This window comes from Ictidomys tridecemlineatus, unplaced genomic scaffold (assembly GCF_052094955.1).
Source record: "Ictidomys tridecemlineatus isolate mIctTri1 unplaced genomic scaffold, mIctTri1.hap1 Scaffold_226, whole genome shotgun sequence".
Lineage (NCBI taxonomy): Eukaryota > Metazoa > Chordata > Mammalia > Rodentia > Sciuridae > Ictidomys > Ictidomys tridecemlineatus.
Genome location: NW_027521950.1, coordinates 125,048 through 146,606, shown reverse-complemented (window position 1 = coordinate 146,606; position 21,559 = coordinate 125,048). Strand labels below are relative to the sequence as shown.

Here is a 21,559-nt window from a genome sequence, read left to right as displayed (position 1 = left end):
GCCACATAAACTTTCTTTAAAAAAAAAAAACTAACATCAGGATCCACACAAAAATATAAGTATGGGAGAACGTGGAACATTTTGTTCGTAGGAATGGATATATTTCCATTAATGAAGAATTAAGAGAAATAATAATTAGAAAGAAGGAAAAGTTGGAGGTTAAAAACAAGAAAAGGCAAAGATTGATATGCAGAAACAAAATTATGTATAAAGTCCACAAATGGTCCCAATAATCATTGTCCCAGGGACAGTGATACATTGTAGTTCTGTTCTCTTCTCTGTGTGGCATTTCATTACGAATTTTGCTCCTGGTTCATCGATAAGGGAATAAGGGAATGGACTGGGGTTGTGGCTCAGTGGTAGACTGCATACCTACTGTGCTCACTGGCTGAGTTCAGTGCTCAGCACTGCAAAAGAAGAGAAAAGGAATATTTATTTTTTAGCCTCAGTAACATATGTACTTAGTTGACAGTATATTTTCTTTACAAAATATAGCATACATTGCAAAGGTACAGTTTTCTGTCAGGTGGTCGCATTAAAATAAGTGAGATCATTTGTTTGAAAAATCCTTTGTGCTAATACACACTAAATACACACTAAATTCAAATGGGATGTCAAGCTCGGAAATAAGAACCTTTCAAAAATTTTTCTGGTCAATGCTGATTTAATTCAAGAGAAAAGGTGATAAACACTTGTTTTGTTTGGTGGTTCTTACTTTCTGTTTTTATTTTTTTCTGCTTTTCTGTTTTGCTTACTCTTCAATGAACATGATTTAACACTTCTAAATATGATAAAATTAATTCATAAAAATTATTATGTCTTTATTATATTTCTGTCAAAACACAAAGTGTGAGAACAGAAATATATCTGGGACAGTCATTGTTGGGAATATTTGTGGATTTTACATATAATTTTGCTTTTATATACTTATCTTTGCCTGTTCTTTTTTTAAATTTTTTTATTGGTTGCTCACAACATTACAAAGCTCTTGACATATCATATTTTATACATTAAATTGAAGTGGGTTATGAACTCCCAATTTTACCCCAAATGCAGATTGCAGAATCACGTCGGTTACACATCCACAATTTTACATAATGCCCTATTAGTAATTGTTGTATTCTGCTACCTTTCCTATCCCCTACTATCCCCCTCCCCTTCCCTCACATCTTCTCTCTCTACCCCATCTACTGTAATTCATTTCTCTCCTCGTTTATTTTCCCATTCCCATACTTATCTTTGCCTTTTCTTTTTTTAACCTCCTATTTTTTTCCTTCTTTTTAATCTGTTTTCTGTCTGTAGTAGCCAAAGTACTTCTGTACATTTTAAAAATCTCTTTCTCGGGTTTTGTTACACAATAGTTAGATGACTTTTGTTCCCCTTTAAAGGAGACTAAAGTCTGAATTTATACATTTTAGATGATTGTAGAATCTTATAACTCAATGGACCTTTTGAGATTATTTTTTAACATTATGTGTGAGTTTTATGATGGGATACACTGCAGTTTATCCTTTTAATATATTTTATCCAAATAGAACATCTTTTTCCTTTTGTGACTACTTCAAATTTGGGGAAATGTTAAAATGAAGACAAATTTTTATGGTATTTTTGGAAAAGCTTTTATTGAGTTAAAATTCTTGAAAATGGGATTTCTCTATCAATTTCTGTGATTTGATATGAACTGAGTATTGAATGATTTCTACTCTCATAGTTTTCTCTAAAGCTATTAGTTGCAGCAAGTGAGATATTTTGAATTCATTAATTGGTACATGTTTCTGAGAAGTCTAGAGAGAGATTTATATTCAGGATGAAGGAGGGCAGTGATTTACATAAACAGGGCACTATCTTCTAAAAGCATTGTTCTCATAATAATGGTCATAGTTCACATAAGGACCCTTTACAAACTTTATTAACATATCCTAGAACTCTGTTAATAGTGGTGGTACCATGTGAGAAGCCATCACAGAATTCTGCATGATTTCTGAATATCTATGCTGTTATGATCAGAGGCCTGAGCAAACACTTGAATTTCACAATAATGGGTTAAGTTTAAACCTTCATTATTTTCTTCTTTATACTGAGATACCAAAGGAAAGTCAATGAAAAGAACTTTAGCCCTATAAGTATCCTCCTATAATATACTGAAGACCTCTTTAAACAAAAATCTCAGTTTTAACAAAGTAAGTAGAAAAGTTATCTCATTTTTCCTAGCATCATTTTGCTTATTTATCACCTAATTAATATCACCAGTAATTTGAGTTGACATAGTTCAAAGAACACATCATGCCCCAGGGTTGAATCATGTGCATTGTTAAACCTTTCTAATTACACATTTATGTAATAAGGTAATTCATGTAAGATGTGTTCTTTAGAATGTGCCCTATTGGAACTTTGGAAAAGTGTATCATGGAACGGTTGAGAGCCATAAATTGCTTAAGACTACCTGGCACTCATTTGCCTTCTTCCATTTGGGTATTGTTAGTGTATTACATATAAATCAGAATGAGTAGATCTCAATTTGGTATATATTCCTGCTTCCATTCCACTGAACAGAATTGCTATTGGTTTGTGATCCAGCTGCAAACCTACAAACTTGAAAAAATTAAGAAACATCAGTAATTTTCATAAATTTGAAAGGAAACTGACTGGTTTTTAATTATATACCAAGGGTCTGTGTTTCCCTTTGAAAGTGAGTAATGGTGTTGTTATGATCAGAATGTCATGTTTCCATGACACAGAACAGGATAAGCCAGACTCTGTCCACCTCCATACTCCATGTTTGATAACTATATTTTGGACAAGTTATATAAAAAAATTCTGAACCTCAGTTTTCTCTTCTCTACAATGAAAAGGATTATTTTTGTTGCTAGTGTTTGATAGACTCAATCTACTAATATTATGTACATGACCTGTCATGTTTTGTAGAAAATAGAATACTATATAAATACTTTTGCAGTTCCTTTTGAAATTTAAAGCAATTAAAAAAAAAAGAATCAGAGAATGAAGCCAGGAGTAGTGGTGCACACCTGTAATCCCAGCAGCTCAGGGGGCTGAGGCAGGAGGATTGCAAGTTCAAAGCCAGCCTCAGCAATAGGAGGGGCTAAGCAACTCAGTGAGACACTGTATCTAAATAAAATACAAAATAGGGCTGGGGATGTTGCTCAGTGGTCAAGTGCCCCTGAGTCAAATCCTTGGTAAATTAAATAAATAAATAAAAGTAGTTTTTAAAAAATGAAAAAGTGACAAACTGCTGTTCTTCTGCCCATCATCACCATCATCTCAACAAATATTCATCTGAATTCTCCTTATGATTTTGTCTTTTTTGAAAAAATATATTCACTTGCTACAAAGAAACAAGCATGTCAGTGTATATACAATCTAGAAGATTATTCTCTATCTTTCATACTTTTTATCTTAGAGTTGAACCATATTCTTGATTTTCTTTAACCTGTCATTTCCAGTTTGACTACCATGGGAGCAAACAGGTAAAAAATTCTCAAATAAATGTCAATCATCTGGTACTATTGGTCTAGTGACTAGGACCACTGTGGTTTTATTCCAGGTATGCAAATACGATTATTTGCTCAGTGGTCAAGTGCCCCTGAGTCAAATCCTTGGTAAATTAAATAAATAAATAAAAGTAGTTTTTAAAAAATGAAAAAGTGACAAACTGCTGGAGTGGTCTTTCCTCTGACTCTAAACTGCATGGCAAATTCTGTGGCGCAGAAGTGCCGGAAGTGATCGCATCCCAGTACAACAACATGATGATTGAGTTCAAATCTGACAATACTGTATCAAAGAAAGGCTTCAAAGCACATTTTTTTCTCAGGCATAAGTATTAACATGTTGTATGTGTATGTTACTGATTTTCAACATGGATTGGCTTAAATTTATGATCTTTTCTTCACAGTTTACTGTTGATAAACTTGGAGGCACAAAGGATGCATGATGATTTATCCTAGTATTAACATTTTTTTAGGGCTGGGGATGTGGCTCAAGCAGTAGCGCACTCGCCTGGCATGCGTGCGACCCGGGTTCGATCCTCAGCACCACATACCAACAAAGATGTTGTGTCTGCCGAGAACTAAAAAATAAATATTAAAAATTCTCTCTCTCTCTCCTCTCTCACTTTCTCTTAAAAAAAAACCCTTTAAAAAAACATTTTTTTATATAAGATATATTTAAAAGGAGCACTGATGAAAGGTTGACCCAAAATGATTAGATTTTATATAATTAAAGTCTGGTACAAGTAACACAAAAATAGTGATATAATACTTCCAAGCAGTGACTAGCTGTTACAGGTATATGGGAATAATGATACCAGACTACCAGACAGTGGAATATTTTCCAACATTTTTTTTTTTTTGGAAAATGTGTTCTTAGTTTTAGACTCTTTCATTTTGCAGCATATTTCTTCTTGTTATTGCTATATTTACATTCTTATTTTTAGGCCAGTAACAACATCATATTTTGCCTTGTTGCTACAGGCATGATTGTAGAAAGAGACTGAGAAATATGGAATTATAATTTTATTACAAATAACATAGGATGGGGTATACTTAATGTTTTATACTTCTGCGTTTGGAAATTGGCAACCAATTCAGAATACAATAAATACAAACTTTCCCAATTTTACAAAAACATAGAAACGTGAAATTTCCCTAGTTTCTGAATCTCAGAATGATTCATTATAAAAACAGTATTTCAAAACTCGAAGAACAAATAATAGTGTAATAAACCTCAGTATAGGAATCTATTCTGCCTTTGCACAAAGCTAGCAAATAATTTAAAGCAACTAAATTCCAATTATGCTTTAATATTAGGTAATTTGGATTGAGTTAATTCGAAGTCCATTTACTCTAGTTTAAAATTAATGAGATTTACAATGTCCATGGTTTGTTTGGGATTTGGGGGGGTAATTGGGATTTGGGGGGGTAATTGAAGTTAATGGTTCACAAGCTCCGTTGAGTTCCAATTCAGACATAAAAGTGCATTCAAAATACAGTGGGTCTCAGCTTACTTGCTCTTGTTCCCTTGCCTTCTCACAGATTTAATTACCTTTTAAAAATTCTTCTTAGGCATTTATTTAAGATTTATATTCTTAAAAGTAGAATGTGAATATCTTATTTTAATAAAAGAGACTTTCTTAGACTTTACTATTGTATAAATATCATGGACATGGTAGAGACAAAGCTACTTACCTCAAGCCATCTAAATAGTTATTTTAAAAAGTGAAATTATGAAGCAGTTCAATTTTATCATAACATTCACAGTATTCATTTGCACATTACCTTGGTCACATACTTCAAGATTCTTTAAAAATGCATACTATACATACTAAATTCAAATTATGATTAAATTTAACAATTCTCACAACAATTAAAATCACTTTCTGTTATTTTTGGTCAGACAAAATTTTCCAAATTAAAAAGCCAGATTATTTATCTGAATCTTTAGAACACTACTAATACAATATAAATGTGCTTTTTAAATTCTTAGAATACAAACATGAATGCAGATGGTACTTTCATCACTTGAGAAGATAATAGGTTTTATTGGTTTCTCTGTGTAGTGATGCTTTGCAGTATTAGCTGAGTATCTCAATAATACTCAGCAACTTATTTGCTATAAGTCATGTTCACTAATACAATCATTTAGAAAGCTATCTGTTTTTAGTATTTAAACACACACACACACATGCTACATGTAGTGTTTATTTCATTTTAGAAAAATCTAGCTTATACTAATGGAATGAAGGTAGTTAAATAAAATGAACAATGAAGTGCAGGAGGAAACTAAACTCTGGACATTCATATTATATTGGTATGTTCATTTCTATGTTTATTTGAAAGATGAGCTGCTGAGGAGTTAACACATTGCTCAGGGTCACAAAGCATTTAAACCCTATTCTGTCTTGGTTCACAGACAATTCTCTTAACCATAAAAGCAGATTATGACTTTTGCAAGGGGCATTAATAATGAATGTGTGCCATTCAACATCCTTATGACCTGAAAAACAATAGATATGCTTTTCATTTCTTTATTAGATTACTTTTTTGTAAAGTGTGAAATAATCATCATTAAGTATAAATTTTCAATGTTCCTTTTGATGCATTGAAAGACCTTTTATTTTGCTGTATTTATATTTAAAATATTATGGTTCTGGATGATACCTATTGTACACCTTATTTCCTGGGAGTTTCTCTCAGTGGGGAATGTGTGTGCTCAAGAAAACAGAAGGTAAAAACATTCTATTTGTAGTAAATTACCATTGATGTACCATAAAGAGATGGATGTAAATAAGGATTTAGATAACTAAATGATCTTAGACTGATAATCTTACAAAATTATAACCTACAAAAGTTCATCATTTTAATAAATAGGTTTATTCACATTGAAAATATTATTTAATAGTTCTAATGCTTTAGTGTCATAAAATAATTTGTCAAAAATCATATATTTTATTGTAATTACATTTATTAGAAAGTAACTATGTAAACCACATACTATACTTCATACTACACTTCACAACAAAATTGAAGGATATTTTTTAATGTTAAAATCCATGATTGGGGGATTTTTAAAGTGCATTATTAGTTTTATTGTCACAGATTCTTTAGAAAACAATCAGGCATAGAGAACAAGAGTCATTAACATGACTATCATGTTTGTCTCAGAAATCCCATTCTTTTGGGAGACTCTCATAAATATCCTCACATCAAGAAAGATTTAAATATAATGAGATACTGATAGAAATTTGGACAAAATAGTGTGACAATTAAAAAAATATCAAGTTACAGCAAATAGACTCTTGTGCCATAAATATAGTTCAATGACTAAACAGTGCAAAAAGTTGTAGATGATAAAATATTAATAGAAATCTAGGTATAAAACTATGCACTGTGCTTATAACTAAGCATCTGATTTGATACAAACCTGAAAGTTAACCATTTAAAAACACTGAAAATACTTCTGCTAAAGTGGGAAGACAGTGCCTTATAGTAAACTCCAATTTATCTCAGAGCATTTCTCTGATTTAAATATAAAGTAACTTTTGGAGAAAAATCCTTAAATAATATTTCTAACTATCTGTTTCTTAAAAAATATTTCTAGATTTGCAAAACATTGCCTGATGGACTTTGATCTTTTCTAAGTGAAGAAAATTTTAAGTTTTTATATTTATTGATATTCAATATTAATATAAGAAAAAAATCAATAGAAGTGAATCAGAACAAGTTAATTTGTAATTATCTTATTACACACAATAAAATAAGAATCTAAATATATTTTATGGGAACTTAGTCTTAAATAGTAACATTTATAGCCAGTGTTTTAAAATTTCAAAAGTAGTTATGGCTTTATATAATCTTAACAAGTGGTATAACATAACGTGTTCAATTACTTTCTTCTTATTCTTTTCCTAATAACAATTACAAAGGAATTCCATAACAATAAAAAAAACAGTATTTGGTGATAAGTTATCCCACAGTATTTGGAAAGGAAAGCAATTTGAAAATAAATTTAAACTTCCTTGAAGTCATACATAATAAAAGAGGTGAAGAGCTATATTTAAATTTTAATGTGTGCAGTGAAATAAAGTACTTATAGTGCTGTTTCTAACATACCATTTATCTAATAAAATAACCATGTAGATTGTATCTATTTTTTCACATAACCTCAGATTTTTAAAGAAGTATTTTTTTAGATTTAAGAAATGGAATCAAAAGGATGTTTCCAAGAACTTATTAGCAGAATAATTAACATCAATGATTTCTGTCACTCCCATGTTCATGAAACTAAGAAACCCTTATATATCAATTCTAATTAAGCTTCATAAATTAGTTATGAAAATCTCATAGCTTGAAATGTGGAAAGTTAATGGATTTTATAGTAGAAAAGCTTTTAACCTGCTCTACAAAAATCAAAGTGTGGTGCACTGTAATGATTCCAGAATATATTTTCAGAACAAATGAAGGAACTAATATTTAAGAAAATAAAGAAATTAGGAATATCAAAATAAGGCTATTGGGATATTAACTAGAATTATAAGTCTATTCATTTTTTTAGATAATTCAGAATATAGTAACATGGCATTTTCTAGAAGATATCTAATTCAAGAATTGCTGAAGGAGATTTGTTATTAGATTAATAATAATGATTTATTTTATATACTGATAAAATAAAACTCAATTTTATGTGATATGTTTTTGAACACAGGGGTATAAACCTGCATAGGTATACACAATAGAGTTTGTCTAGTTTAAGTGATGAGGCAAAGTTAGCTATATACCTCTCAGAACAAAGTTATTTTTCTTAGAACAGGTTACGCCCAAAGAAGTATTGGTAGAAATTTATGCATGCAAAACAGCAACATTTGGAGAACTTGACAGGATTTTTAGAAATTATAACATTCACAATTTGGAAATAACTTTAGGAAGTGGGCATTGAGCATGGGGTGCACCTTTGTTAGGCAACCCTATACAATGAAAAGTCTCAGTAATTACTTCTATGATAATCAGAACACCAAATTTGAAAAAGAAAACTTTCAATAGCAATCTCACTCAGGGATAATTTAATGGGAATGTGTTCTAACTATTATTGATAGACCTAGTGACTTGCTTAGTGACAAAAATAGAATGAAACTGAAGTTTGCCTTCTCTCAGTTCATTTTGGTCTGTAAAAATGCAGAGTAAGATAAAATAATTTTCATTTTGATATTTCTAATTATAAATTCAAGTGATTTTGTCTTACACATTCATCTTCCTCTCACAGATATGTCTTCATAAACATTTTTATATTATTTTTCTCATGGAATGGTTGTTGATATTTGTAGATAACATTCAATCTAATATCACCCTAACAAATGTATAAATATTGGTGTGATTAATTATCAGTAATAATGTAGCTACAATATTCCTACAGTTTTGAATCCTGCTTCCAAGTTTTCAATATTAGTAAGATTTAATATTTGCAGATTTATGGAAAGAGCTATAGTAAGTGTTGTAGCTCTCAGAGTTTATCTTCTTCGCTCTCTAAAGGTGATAATTTATTGAATAGTTTTGTGTTGTGTGTGCTGTGTTTGTGTGTGTGCATGAGTACTGTATGTATTCCTTAATTCCAGTCCTGAGGATTTGGTTTGAGAATATTTGCTTTCCTATATGTTGCTGTTCTGTTGCATGGAATATTTACTTCTTTTTCCTACAGATAAGGAAGTTTCTGCAAAGAGAAAATTTTTATTTTTGAATATTGCAAGAACTTGTTACAGGTTGCCACTTCAGTTCCAACCAGTATGTATTATTCATAGACTGATGACCTCTGATAGTCTCAGAGGTATGCTACAGGCTCTGATGGGAAAATACCACCTCTCTTCTCCTAATAATAGAACTTTTCTTCATCTAACACAGAATGGAAAACAGACATGTCCAATCCCAAGACTGGGGCTCCTTTCCATCTACAGAAGAGAAATGTGTTTTTTTTTTCTTTTCACAAAATATTTGTTTCTTCTACTAATAAAAACTATTAATTTTTCTTCATTGTGTGTCTACTCTATGAAAATGCCAGAAAATTTCAAATGAATAATTGATTGAATTCTCAATTATTTAATTGATTATGCAGACATTTTAAGAAATGTTGAATACTCTGCATCCTCCTCTCTTTCCCTTTTTCTTGAATTCTTCATTCTGTGAAAAGTCTGTGAAGTTAGGTCCTGAGAGGGGAAAAGGGACAACATTAGTCAATCATGGTTGTTAACGTTTCTCCCCCATACCCTGCTAGTTTGATGGTCTTTTATAAGTAAGAAATACAGAACATATTGGTGGAATTCTTCTTTTATGATATTGTTGTTTCTCACAAATGAAGAAAATCCAAAACTGAATTTACTTTAATTAGAATAATTAATTAATTATCTCTATTAAAAATATCTTCAAAGGACTCCAATGTATTCACTATTTTCTAGACAAATTATTAAGTTAAAAAATATGGGCGTTTTTTTTGTCTGCATGATGTAAAACATCTGGTTCATTTTAAGTATTCCAATGATTTCATGAAATTTTCTCTTTTCATATGACCATTTGACACAAGGAGCTCAGTTTTAGATGCTACCTTTCTGGAAATGATAACTTTCCTCTGCTGCTTTTAGTTACAATTTTAATTAGTCCAATTTTGCATCTTGGCTAAAGCATAGATTAACCCATAAATATATTCTAGCAGCCTAATTGATGACTTTTGACTTTCATGGGACCTTGACTAAAATAAGAAACAAGCGAGTGGGAATGGAGGGAGGCAGAAAACACAGACAAACTGGGAAAGTAAAAAATAACAGATACTTAGAAAATAATGTCTACATAAATAATAATATAATAATAATGCTTCATCTTTTAGTTCTACAATTTATCCTGTTTTTCTTCTTCTCCTCCTCTTTCTTCCAAATATTATTTGAAAAGTTATTTTTTTAGCACAATAGAAATAAAAATAATTGTTTGAAAAAAGACTATTAAAATATGTTTGGTTTTACTTGGAATTCTTTCAGTTACTACCACTACAGCTCAGCTATGCCCTATGAGGTCCTGAAACTAATTACACTTGGAAAGATTAGCTATTGAAATGATATTCCTACTAGAATGAAGTTTGATGTGTTGGAATTATTTTGACTATACAATGAGTATGGATTTAAACACTCTGTAATATTACATGTGTTCTTTTAACATTTTGGTGCTTCCCATGCATGACCATCCAGACAGGTACCAATGAAAGGAGGAATCAGGCAACTTCACCCCCACAGGGTGGGTCCTTGAGCGGTCCATTTGTTTACCAGTCAATTACAAAAGAAAACAAATGTTCTCTAAGCTACTTTGCTTACAATGGTTAGGTTTTCATACCATTCTCGAAAGTCTAGTTGACCATAATCCATTCTGAAGTTCATTCTATTGGGTCTTATTTTAAATACAACAAATCATCATTATATAAACATTTTCATAAGAAGTGTGTTTCTATTTCAGAGTAATTGTACCATCAGAAAAAATTTTTGAATAGTCCTTTTTCATTTAATGAAGAGATTTTTATCTATATTCACTCATGAGGAAGGCTTTTTCTAAAGCTTCTTATGATAAAATACTATATTTAAAAAAATTACTGCTGAACTATGTGAATTAGGAAATGCAAGCAAGTGAAAAGATAGCAATAATAAATATAATTTACCATCCATCCATTCTGTTTTTATCTTTCATAATTCATAACCAATAATCTTCAGTGTTGACACAGTTAAGGTAATGGGGTTTAAGATATGATAAATTGATCTAAAATTAACTTTATGATGTTAATTCTCTATTAATTTCTGCTTTCTTATGAAGTTTGGTGTTTGTTACTCTTTTAGAGATGAACTATCTTTATTTAATTTTTTTTTGCTTGGTTCCCATAATATGCATTAAAAGAATCATGAAAATGGCAAGGATAGGCAGAGAAAACATAAATCACAAATTTACTGATTCTTACATATTCTTTAAAGACTGGAGAATACCTGTATGTATTTGAAATATTCTGCCAATGTATGAATGTATCCTGTAATCTGTGTGTGCTTGTAATGGCAGTCAATCTTTAAAAATGGAAAAAGTAGATGCATCTTTCAAAATTGCTAGCAGATTATTTAATAAAAATAAACAAAAAATATATAAAAGCCAAAATAGCAAACTGTTTGTGATGTGAACTCACTATATCTCACCAACAAAATCAGCTGACAGTGAAAATTTTGAATTCATCTCACCTCTGAAATGACTGTACTGTGTCCTTTTTGTTCTCTGTGTGTGGGAGTGATGAACGTTTGAGTGATATGCCACCATATATGTGTGTCAGGAGCAACCTGCCAGTTTGGCTTAAAGGGACATGCCAGCCATGGGATGACAGCTGAGTAACGTAGTGTGACAGCTGATGCCTGTCACTGAATCGACTGCCTGTTAATCTAGTTTGGCTTTCTCCCTGTAGTGAATATATTGACTATTTCCTAAAGCTCATATTTCCTATTTTAACCTTTACTTCTAGCACACTAAAAGCTTTTTTACAGGATGACTTATTAATAAACTAGTCTGCCAGAGTAGATTTGTTTAAAATATAAATTAACTTTCATCTTTAAGATGGTCTAACGATGTCTTTTCTTTCTTGGAATGTTTTGAAATGTCCAGATTCATTAATGCCAAGCATATCTGCAAAGTTAATGAAAAAAAAATCAACTACAGTAGTTATACTGAGTGATTTTTTTTAAAGTAATTATATACAAATCTTGGAAACTTGTTTAGCCTCTGTCTGTGCACCATGGTTAATATAATGAAGGATTTGACCACTACATAAATGCTGTTTCTTGCCTTCATTAAAGCTACTAGTGATTTTAAATTCATTTCTAAAAATTCACAATCACTGTGTGGATTAATTGGGAAAGGATCTGTTGACTGTTTTTTTCCCTACTCAAAAGTTTTACTCCAGTATAGAAGTGAAAGAATATTGTAAGTTGTTATCCTAGCACAAGTATTCTCAGAAACTCATTCCATGGTACAAGGCTCCTAGCTAAACAAGAAAAGGGTAAAACTAAGACACCTTAAATTTCTATTTTTTTTTCATGTTGATCACAGGAGGAGTTGTGACTTAGTTTACCCTTGGCCATTGCTCGCCTCAATAAGTGACTGTCCTTTAAGAGCATTTTTTAAAGCTACTTACTAAACTATGGGGTTTATTTCCTTGCTAGACAAAGATGAATGTTCTAAGGATAATGGTGGGTGTCAGCAGGAATGTGTCAACACGGTGGGAAGCTACATGTGTCAGTGCCATAAGGGATTTGTGCTGCATGAGAATAAACATGACTGCAAGGAAGGTATGGAAAGAAATGTCCTTTTCTTGACAACATCTCAAATTTTATGTGATTTGAAAAACGTTCTGCTTCTAAGGAGAGTTAATCATATCAATGAGTTGAATAATCAGAGGTCAAAAATAAAAATTAAAAAAAATTGTGAAATGTTTATAGATCCCATATAATAATATAATATAACTGGATACCTCATTATATTACCAAAAGATTTTTCATGTCACATGTGGGCACCATTAGAGTAACTTGTATATGAGATACATAAGTTGTTATGAAGCCATCTGGTAGCCAAAAATCAACTTGTTATCCTCAGGTCTTTATAGAATAGACCTTACAACACTGTCCGTATATAAACTGAACTTCTGAAAAATGTTTTAAATTTGGTGTTATAGCCCTCCCCCAAATTTCTCATACATGAGCTTCATGAGTGATGTGCCTTAAATATCAGACATATCAAGCTCAAATGTCTACCAAGGGAAAGACATTTGAAAATGATATATGCCATTTAAAGTTTTAAGTCAGGGTTCGGCCAGAAAATAAAAAGCAAGCACACTAGTAGCACAATACTAGCCTGCCAGATTTTGTTTCCAAAGTCTTAAAAAATTCCAAGATTTTAAAAACAATAATTTTATTCCCCTCAGCTTCTGTGAGTTATATAGAAACAGGAGATAATTATTCAGGTCTTATTTCTTCCTTTGAGAGTCTACTCTGGAATTTTCTACTTAAATTGGATTTATGCCTATTTCAAAAAGAGAATTATTAAGTAAGTTTTTTTTTATAACTACTCATCATTCTGTGTATGTACATTGGAAGGACCTGACTAAAATCTCAGTTAGATAATGGACTTCTTGTATATACCTTAGAATTGTAAGTTGGCAAGTTTTCTTTCTTTCTTTCTTTCTTTTTTTTTTCTTTTTTGAAGACAATGGCATTGTACAGAATCATATGCAACCAGGAATTTTTTTTTCTCTCTGCTTTCCTGTATGAGCATATTTGTAACTTGGTAGTATATGCTATTAAATCAACAGCCTGGGCAACAGGCCCAGAATTTTTTTTTCCTTCAGAAATGGAAGGTAATTCAGAGAAAAACATGAAGCAGCCTTTGAAGAATGTGCATGTGACCCATGTCTCAGAGATAACAAATATCTTCCTAATATTTTAAGTAGCTAATATTTCCAGAAGTAATTTTATAGAAAACTTCCATTTAGATAGAATGATGTCCAAGTACCCTTTAATAAAATTAATTTTTATTGCCAGGAAAAAGGTTGAATTTTCTTTTACCTTTGCTGTAGCATATGCACCTTATATAGTTTATCAGTAAGCCTGTTTGCTTTGTTGCAGGCTATTGTAAATCAGGTAGACTCCATATTTCATGTGGCAAGGCAAAAACAGGGATGATGGAATTTAAGAAACCCTTTCCATAATGAGATCCAGAATTTTTCTTTCTTTCTTGTTATTTTTCTTTCCCACCCCCAGAGTTGGGATGGAACCAGGGCCTGATCTTGTCTTGCTACATAATCCTCATTTGTTTGCCAGAAGCTGAATGTCACCTGTATCTTCTTGATATTCCTCCACATTGCAAATCCAAATCTTCCTATGGAGAACTATTGTGATTAAGATGAAGTTGTAGATTAAGGAATGCAATAATGGCAGCAGTGATAACATCAATTGCATGAATTTGTATTGAGCATGGACCCTTGTTGTGTGGCCCTGCAGTATGCTGGCATATTGTTTATATAGTAAATTAATTTCCCCAAATAGATTCCTTGGAAAATTTTAGAAAATCATTTATAGTTTACAATATGTAACAAATAATTCCAGCCTAAACCAGGATCTCTAGGGTATAGCTTCACAAATTACTTACAGTGAACATAGCCTGATGACATCAAATACTTTGAAACTTGATACTAAGTATGGAATGGTCTCGTCTGAACTGATAGAAACATAAGAAATTTTATTCTAATGGAATGAGATATTCTTTCTAGTTAGTTTAAAAGCTGTCTTCAAGGCTAAGGAGCTATTTTTTTATCCCTAGTGCTTCATTTTGCTTTAATGAAATTGAGGTTAATTTATTTTGGCAACTAAAACTGTGACTTAGGTTTTTAAGTGTATACTTCACTAAGGGAGAGAGAAAATATAAATATATAATTTCTAAAATGCTTTAATGATATTAATTAGATGAAAGTGATGTTCTGTTAATGGGGGAAATTAAAAAAAAGATTTTAAAATGGCATAGTTCATTGATTTTTGTTTGTAGCAATGCATTACATATTTTGCAAAACCCAGTGTTGATATTCTTGATTGTCAATATATGTTGCTCTATTAAAGTCTGAGTTTATGGATCCAGCAGTTTAAAATAGGAGTTCCTTTTATTTTAGGCATTTATCGGATTTGTGGCAAACACTTAATTTCCAGTGAGTAAGACAACAAACATTGCATGATTATGCTCAGCACCTTATTTGCCAAAGCAGATGAATATGATAACAGAGACCAGAGTGATGATTAGCTAGTATTCAGAAAGATCTTTCAACAGAGCAGTGGGCAAATAGGCTGCTTGTTTTCTGGCCCAATCCTGGGCTAGATTCCACACTGACTGATATTATCATTATTGGCACAGCTGAGTGTGAACAGAAGATCCACAGCCCAAGTGGCCTCATCACCAGTCCCAACTGGCCAGACAAGTGTCCAAGCAGGAAGGAGTGCACTTGGGAAATCAGCTCCACCCCTGGCCACCGGATCAAATTGGTAAGTTAGCCTATTTTCTTTCTATTGAGCTGTAGACCCATGTCTTTTGCAGCTAGCACATGGTGGTGGTGGTGGTGGAGGGGGTTGTTTATTAAATTGAATTGAATCAGTAGATAGCTGGGAAAGATTTTTCTTCTCATGCTTACTTACACTAACCAATCCTTGATTTCCTAGATCAAGGTGACAGCTATGTTGTTCTCCTCTAAGGATTCTTTTACTTTATACTTTAGAGGGCATTATCAAAGTAACTACAAACAACAAACTTTATTACCTAATGTTACTGGTAATGATGTTTCCAAAGGGGAGAATAATTGAAGGAACCAAAAAAAAAAAAAAAAAAAAAACAGAAAGACAGAAAGAAAAGGAAGTTCATTAAAAAAACAGAATGATCATTTACTTAAACACAAGTTATACAACTTAATATATTCTACTAGTTATGTCAATTCTATATGCTTCCTATACAAAAAAATGTATGTTTTCTTACAATAGAATGGATATTATCTTATGGTGTGTAAAGTATCATTTTTGTGTAATCTATTGTCCTCTAATAAGATACTGATATTCCTATATTTTTCTCACATGTTATTCTACTGTCCTTGAGATCATCATTAGTTTACATATTTGAAATCTGTTTACTTTGCTGGTATAGGCATTGATTGCTATACAGTATTGTTTTAAGATTATAAGATTGATGTGTACACAATACCTAGAAGAGTTATCTGTCCCATAATGGGCTTTCAGTAAATATTACTTACAGGATTATGTCTTCAAAGCAGCAGGAAACCCAAAATTTTATTTAAATCATTTCTTTTTTGAAATTTTACTTATAGAAGTAAGACAAAGGAGAAAAATCACATTTACTTAAAAGTCACAGTATTTCAAAACATAAGCTTCTTAGCCAGTTAGATTTGGGTTTAAATTAAAATAAAACACTTCTCAGCTTTTATGTGGCTTCAGTTTTAGTTATTATGCTTCAATTCAACATTGAAATGGATAGAAATTTGCCTCCCAAAACCACAATGAATAGTGAATGACTGAAGCAGCTCCAAGCAAATAACATAGAAGAAGCAATTGATTGGTATTATGTTACCTGATTATGAAAGTAAATAACAAGCTAAGAAAAAAAATAACAGATTTTATTTTTTAAAATACCAATATTTGTTTTATTTTTCTGTTTTATTAAAGAAATTTCATATTAACATTTTTAGTAGTAGAGTTATACATAAGTTTTTCTGACTATTATCAATAACAAAGTTAGCAGATTGTCAACTTGAGGTCTGGAGACTCTTTGCTCCTTGTGGCCAAAAATCTCCTCTTTGTTTTTGCTCTTTTTTTTAGGTTTCTACTATAATCTTAGTAAATCTTTGGTGACCCAAAGTATAATAGATTACAAAACTAAGCAATTTACTGGGCACAGTAGCGAATGCCTGTAATCCCAGCAGGTTGGGAGGCTGAGGCAGGAAAATTGTGAGTTCAAAGCCAGCCTCAACAAAAGCGAAGCACTAAGTTCAATGAGACCCTGTCTCTAAATGAAATACAAAATTGGGCTGGGGATGCCACTCAGTGTGGTTCAGTTTCCCTGAGTTCAATCCCCTATGCCCGCCACCCCCCCCAAAAAAAAAAACTAAGCAAATTCGCACAATTTCTTTTTGTAGTCTTATTCTTATTTCTAACAAACAACTATGGAATTATGAAAGATTTAGTTGGGAATGTGCTACTATCTGTATCCACATAAGGAAAAAATTAGAAATTTATAATTCTCTTTCTTCTGTCTTAAATAGCTGATCACTCTTCAACCAATTATGTAAATGTCAGAATCAATCAGTGAGAGACTTCAAGATAATTGGCACAATTTTGGATCATAAAAATTACTAAAAGAATGTAAGCTATTTTTTTCTTGAGATATGGAACATGCCATTAATATCAAAAAAAGGAAAAAAGAAGAAAAACAAAAGAGGATATTCATGACTACAATAAAGGCAGTGGGAGTGGGGATAAGAAATCCAAATCTGTGTGGAGTTCTTCATGGAAAATAAAAGGGTAAAATTCTCAGATATAACTGCAACCTTGTCTAATAATACATTTTAGGGGAAGCTTTGGGTTTTCTAGAGTTTTATATTTTAAATGCCTTTTCTGGGGTGGGCAGTATTTTGAGATTTTTCTTTTCTCCTATGGATTGTAATGACAGTAGTCATGCATTTAAATCTATGGGAGGTCTTTAATTCTGTTAACAGTTTTTTCAAAGGTATTATGTTTAGCTTTCAGGTAGAATGAAAAAGTCTCAGGGAGAATAGAGACTTTTATAGAAAACTGATCATTTTCATGAAGTAACTTTCTAACTTTGTGTGGAAATGTGAACAATTTTTGTCTTGCTAATAGACTGGAATATTTTGGAGGGAAAACCTACTTGCTTTACCATAGAAAACTTAATAGTACCTTCTACTTGAGTATTGTATGTTCTTTCAATTCATGGAGAAAAATTAAATATTTGCTAAACTAATCTCAGCAGGATTTGTAGTCTAATAAGAGCCATTAAAGTGAAAGTCTATAAAGAGAAACCATTTAACACAGTGGTAAATTAAACTAATGCTGTGGGTATTTTTATATAAAGTAGCAGGTTTAATCATTAACAGATAAAAAGTTCTTAAACAAATGGAAAACTTTATATTTATTCAAATAATACTATGGTTTTTGAATTTCATACTTTTGGAAATCTTTTCCTAAATGTTTCCATTGAGGAAAAAGTTAGGGGGATGTCATGTAAAAAACAGATAACTGTTGCTCCATGATTGTTTTACCTCAGTAAGGAAAAAGTTTGATATTATTAACAGTTTGATAGTATTTCTCCATAATACTTTTGGTATCTGATGAAATTATTTGTCAGTATATAAGATATGTTGAACAATTTGTTTTACTGTAAACTTATTATTTGTAATGATTTTAGATTATTGAAAAATTATAAATACAATACAGAATATTCCTGTATACTCCTCATTCACATTCCCTAAAAATTAGCATTTATATCATTATCTTATGTTGGTCAAAAGTAAGAAACAAGCATTGGTAAGGTGATACAAACTATAGCCTTAATAATTTCATTAATTTTCCCAAGATTCATTCCAATTGTAACCATGTCTACTCACTCATCATCATATGTGCTGGTTTATAGGTCTTTTCTTGCTTTTTTTAGGACCTTGGCAGTTTTGAAGAGTACCAGTCCCATATTTTCTGAAATCTTCTGAATTGAGATTCAGTAATTTTTTATTAAATTGAATATGGTTTAGGGGAAGAACAACATTCACAGGAAGTTCTCTTGTCAGCTCATCATAAGACAGATGGGTAGTTGATAATGTTCTATGTCATTGGTGATGTTAACTTTAATCACATGATTTCTTACTCCATATATGCTGCTGTAACAAAATACTGGACACTGGGTAATTTATAAAGGACAGAAATGTATTTTTCTAGAAGTTATGGAGGCTCAGAATCCCAAAATCAAGGCACAGGCAGGTTTGGTGTCTTGTGAACACTTGTTTTTGTTTTTGTTTTTTGTTTTGTTTTGTTTTGTTGCAGATCATGCTGTCTTGATATCCTTAAGTAGAAGAAGTTTGGAAAGGGAAACATGGGGAGGAATGTTACCACAGCATGACGGAAAAATGGAAGAGTAAAAGATGTCTGATCTGTTGTTACTTCTCATTTATGAGGCATTATACCATTCATGAGGGCAATGCCGTCCTAATGATCATTTCCCCAAAGATCTCATGTCTTAATACCATGAAAATGTGAGTTAGTTTTGGCTTGAATTTTGAAGGTCACATACTTTAAACAAAAATGCTTGGCTGACATAGTTTTGAGTTTCTTCATACTCTATTTCATCTGAGTTACTAAATCAAGCCCACATTCAAGAAGAGACAAATTCAACCAAAATCCTGTATTACGAAGTATCTGAATAAGTCATGAAACTCTTTTACAAGGAAGATTTGTCTTTTGTTTTGTATGTTTAACCATTCTTAAAATTCTTTAGATTAAAGTCCAATATTACAGTTATTTATGTTGTTGCTTACATTCTTTGGTAGTTTTGGCTATTGGGGACTTTTTAGAATTGATTTTATATTTTCTCTTGGTTTCTTTGAACTTGTTCTTATTTCATAGCTATAAAATAATACTTCAAGATCACTTTGTATTTCATGCTTCAATCTTAGAATCAGCCATTTCTCTAAGTATTTTAAGTGACTTTTTGAAGAAAATAGTATTTATAAATCAAGACCTTGACTTCTGAAGTATCAGTGATTTGATGCCTTCTCAGCAAACAAATTGAGGAAATGTATTGGTGTATATGAAACCCAGTATACACATGCGTGCATTTGTAATATGACAGTGTAGTTGTATATGTATGTATGTATGTAACCATTCACCCAATTTCTGCTTTCCCCCTCACATTTCCTCTCCAATTTTGTTCTTTTTGTCTCTTTATCTTATGAGTAATTTTGTAATTACTTTTAGTATCTAGAGACTCCAGAATATTCTCCCCTTATCAAGACTTTTAATTTACTTAAATCTACATTTTTCTTATTGCCACATAAAGCAATATGTGTGAGTTCTATGAATTAAAAATATAAATATCTTGAGGGGAGGAGAAGAAGGTATTCATTCATCCTACCACATTCCTTTTGTGTTAGTTAACTTTTCATTGCTGGACCCCAAATACCTGACATAAATAACATAGAGTAGGAAATATTTATTTTCGCTCATATTTTCAAGGTTTCAGCCCATGGTTGGCTCCAAGGAAGAAACATCATAGTGGAGGGGCATGGCAGCTGGAAAGCAGAAAGAGAGAGACAGAGAGATAGACAGAGACCCAGAGAAAGAGTGCAAGAAAAAAAGAAAGGGAGAGAAAGGATTGGACACAAGATACCATCCCCAAGAGCATGCTCCCCAGTGATCTACTTCCTCCAACCATGCCTGACCTGCCCCCGGTTTCCACATTTTCCCAGTAGTCTATTCAAATTATTAATGAATTAAATAAAATAAATATTTCTAGTGATGAGATTAGAGCTCTCATGATCTAATCACTTCCCAAAAGACCCATCTTCAAACATTGCTACATTGGGGAAAAATATTTAACACATTAGCTTTGAGGGGACATTATGGATCAAACTTCAATAACTTCAATTCTATAATTACATATTTATGAATATCTTTATTCATAAAATACAAATTGAATTTTTTGAAGTATTACTAATGTGTGATAATTGAAAACAACTGAAAGATTATTAATGAAATGCTATATATACATATTAAATATACAATATAGACTACTAAATTTAAAATCTGATGTTTCCTTATTCACTTTACTGAGAGATGCTCATAATGTCTTACTGAATGAATAAAAGCAAATTACTAAAGGCTATTTATATCAAGATTCAACATTTCTAGAAAACAATGTGTATGTGATTTGTGCATAGCAGAAAACTGTGAAGAAAATATGCCAACCATTCAGAGCAATTACCATTACAGGACCCAATTTGATGTGCAGAGAGTAGGGAGGAATTTTGAGTATAGGAATTCTCATTTGACTCTCTATTCCTGAATTGCTTGACTTATAATATTATACATGTTTCTATTTTGCAATTAAACAATGTTGTCATCTAATTTCCATAGAAAATAATCACATAGAACAGTAATAACTAGTGTCCATAAAACAATTTTCTTATTTAATACATTTTTCCAATTATCATTCTAAGAGAATCCAACCAATAAAACCATTTCAATCTTATTTTTTTCTTAATGGCTGAAAGAGCTTCTCATTTTCTTGTAATGTTCTACAATAATTGGTACCTGTTATTCTCTAGTATTATTAAAAGATTTGGGAATTTATATGTATACATGTTGTTTTTTTGTTCTTCAAAAGAATACAGAATGAAAGCCCAGCGAGTAATGTACCTGGCAGTGAGTGTGTCACCTCTG

General features: G+C 31.6%; 1 protein-coding gene across 1 annotated transcript in view; it reads left to right on the top strand.

The window, feature by feature from the left end:
• The window catches only part of LOC120884217 (tolloid-like protein 1), a 120,337-nt gene that overhangs the window by 59,902 nt on the left and 38,876 nt on the right, over positions 1–21,559 (top strand). The window contains 4 exon segments of the mRNA XM_078036196.1: positions 3,563–3,587; positions 3,664–3,824; positions 12,727–12,856; positions 15,465–15,592. Of these exon segments, the coding sequence (XP_077892322.1) occupies positions 3,563–3,587; positions 3,664–3,824; positions 12,727–12,856; positions 15,465–15,592 (444 nt within the window).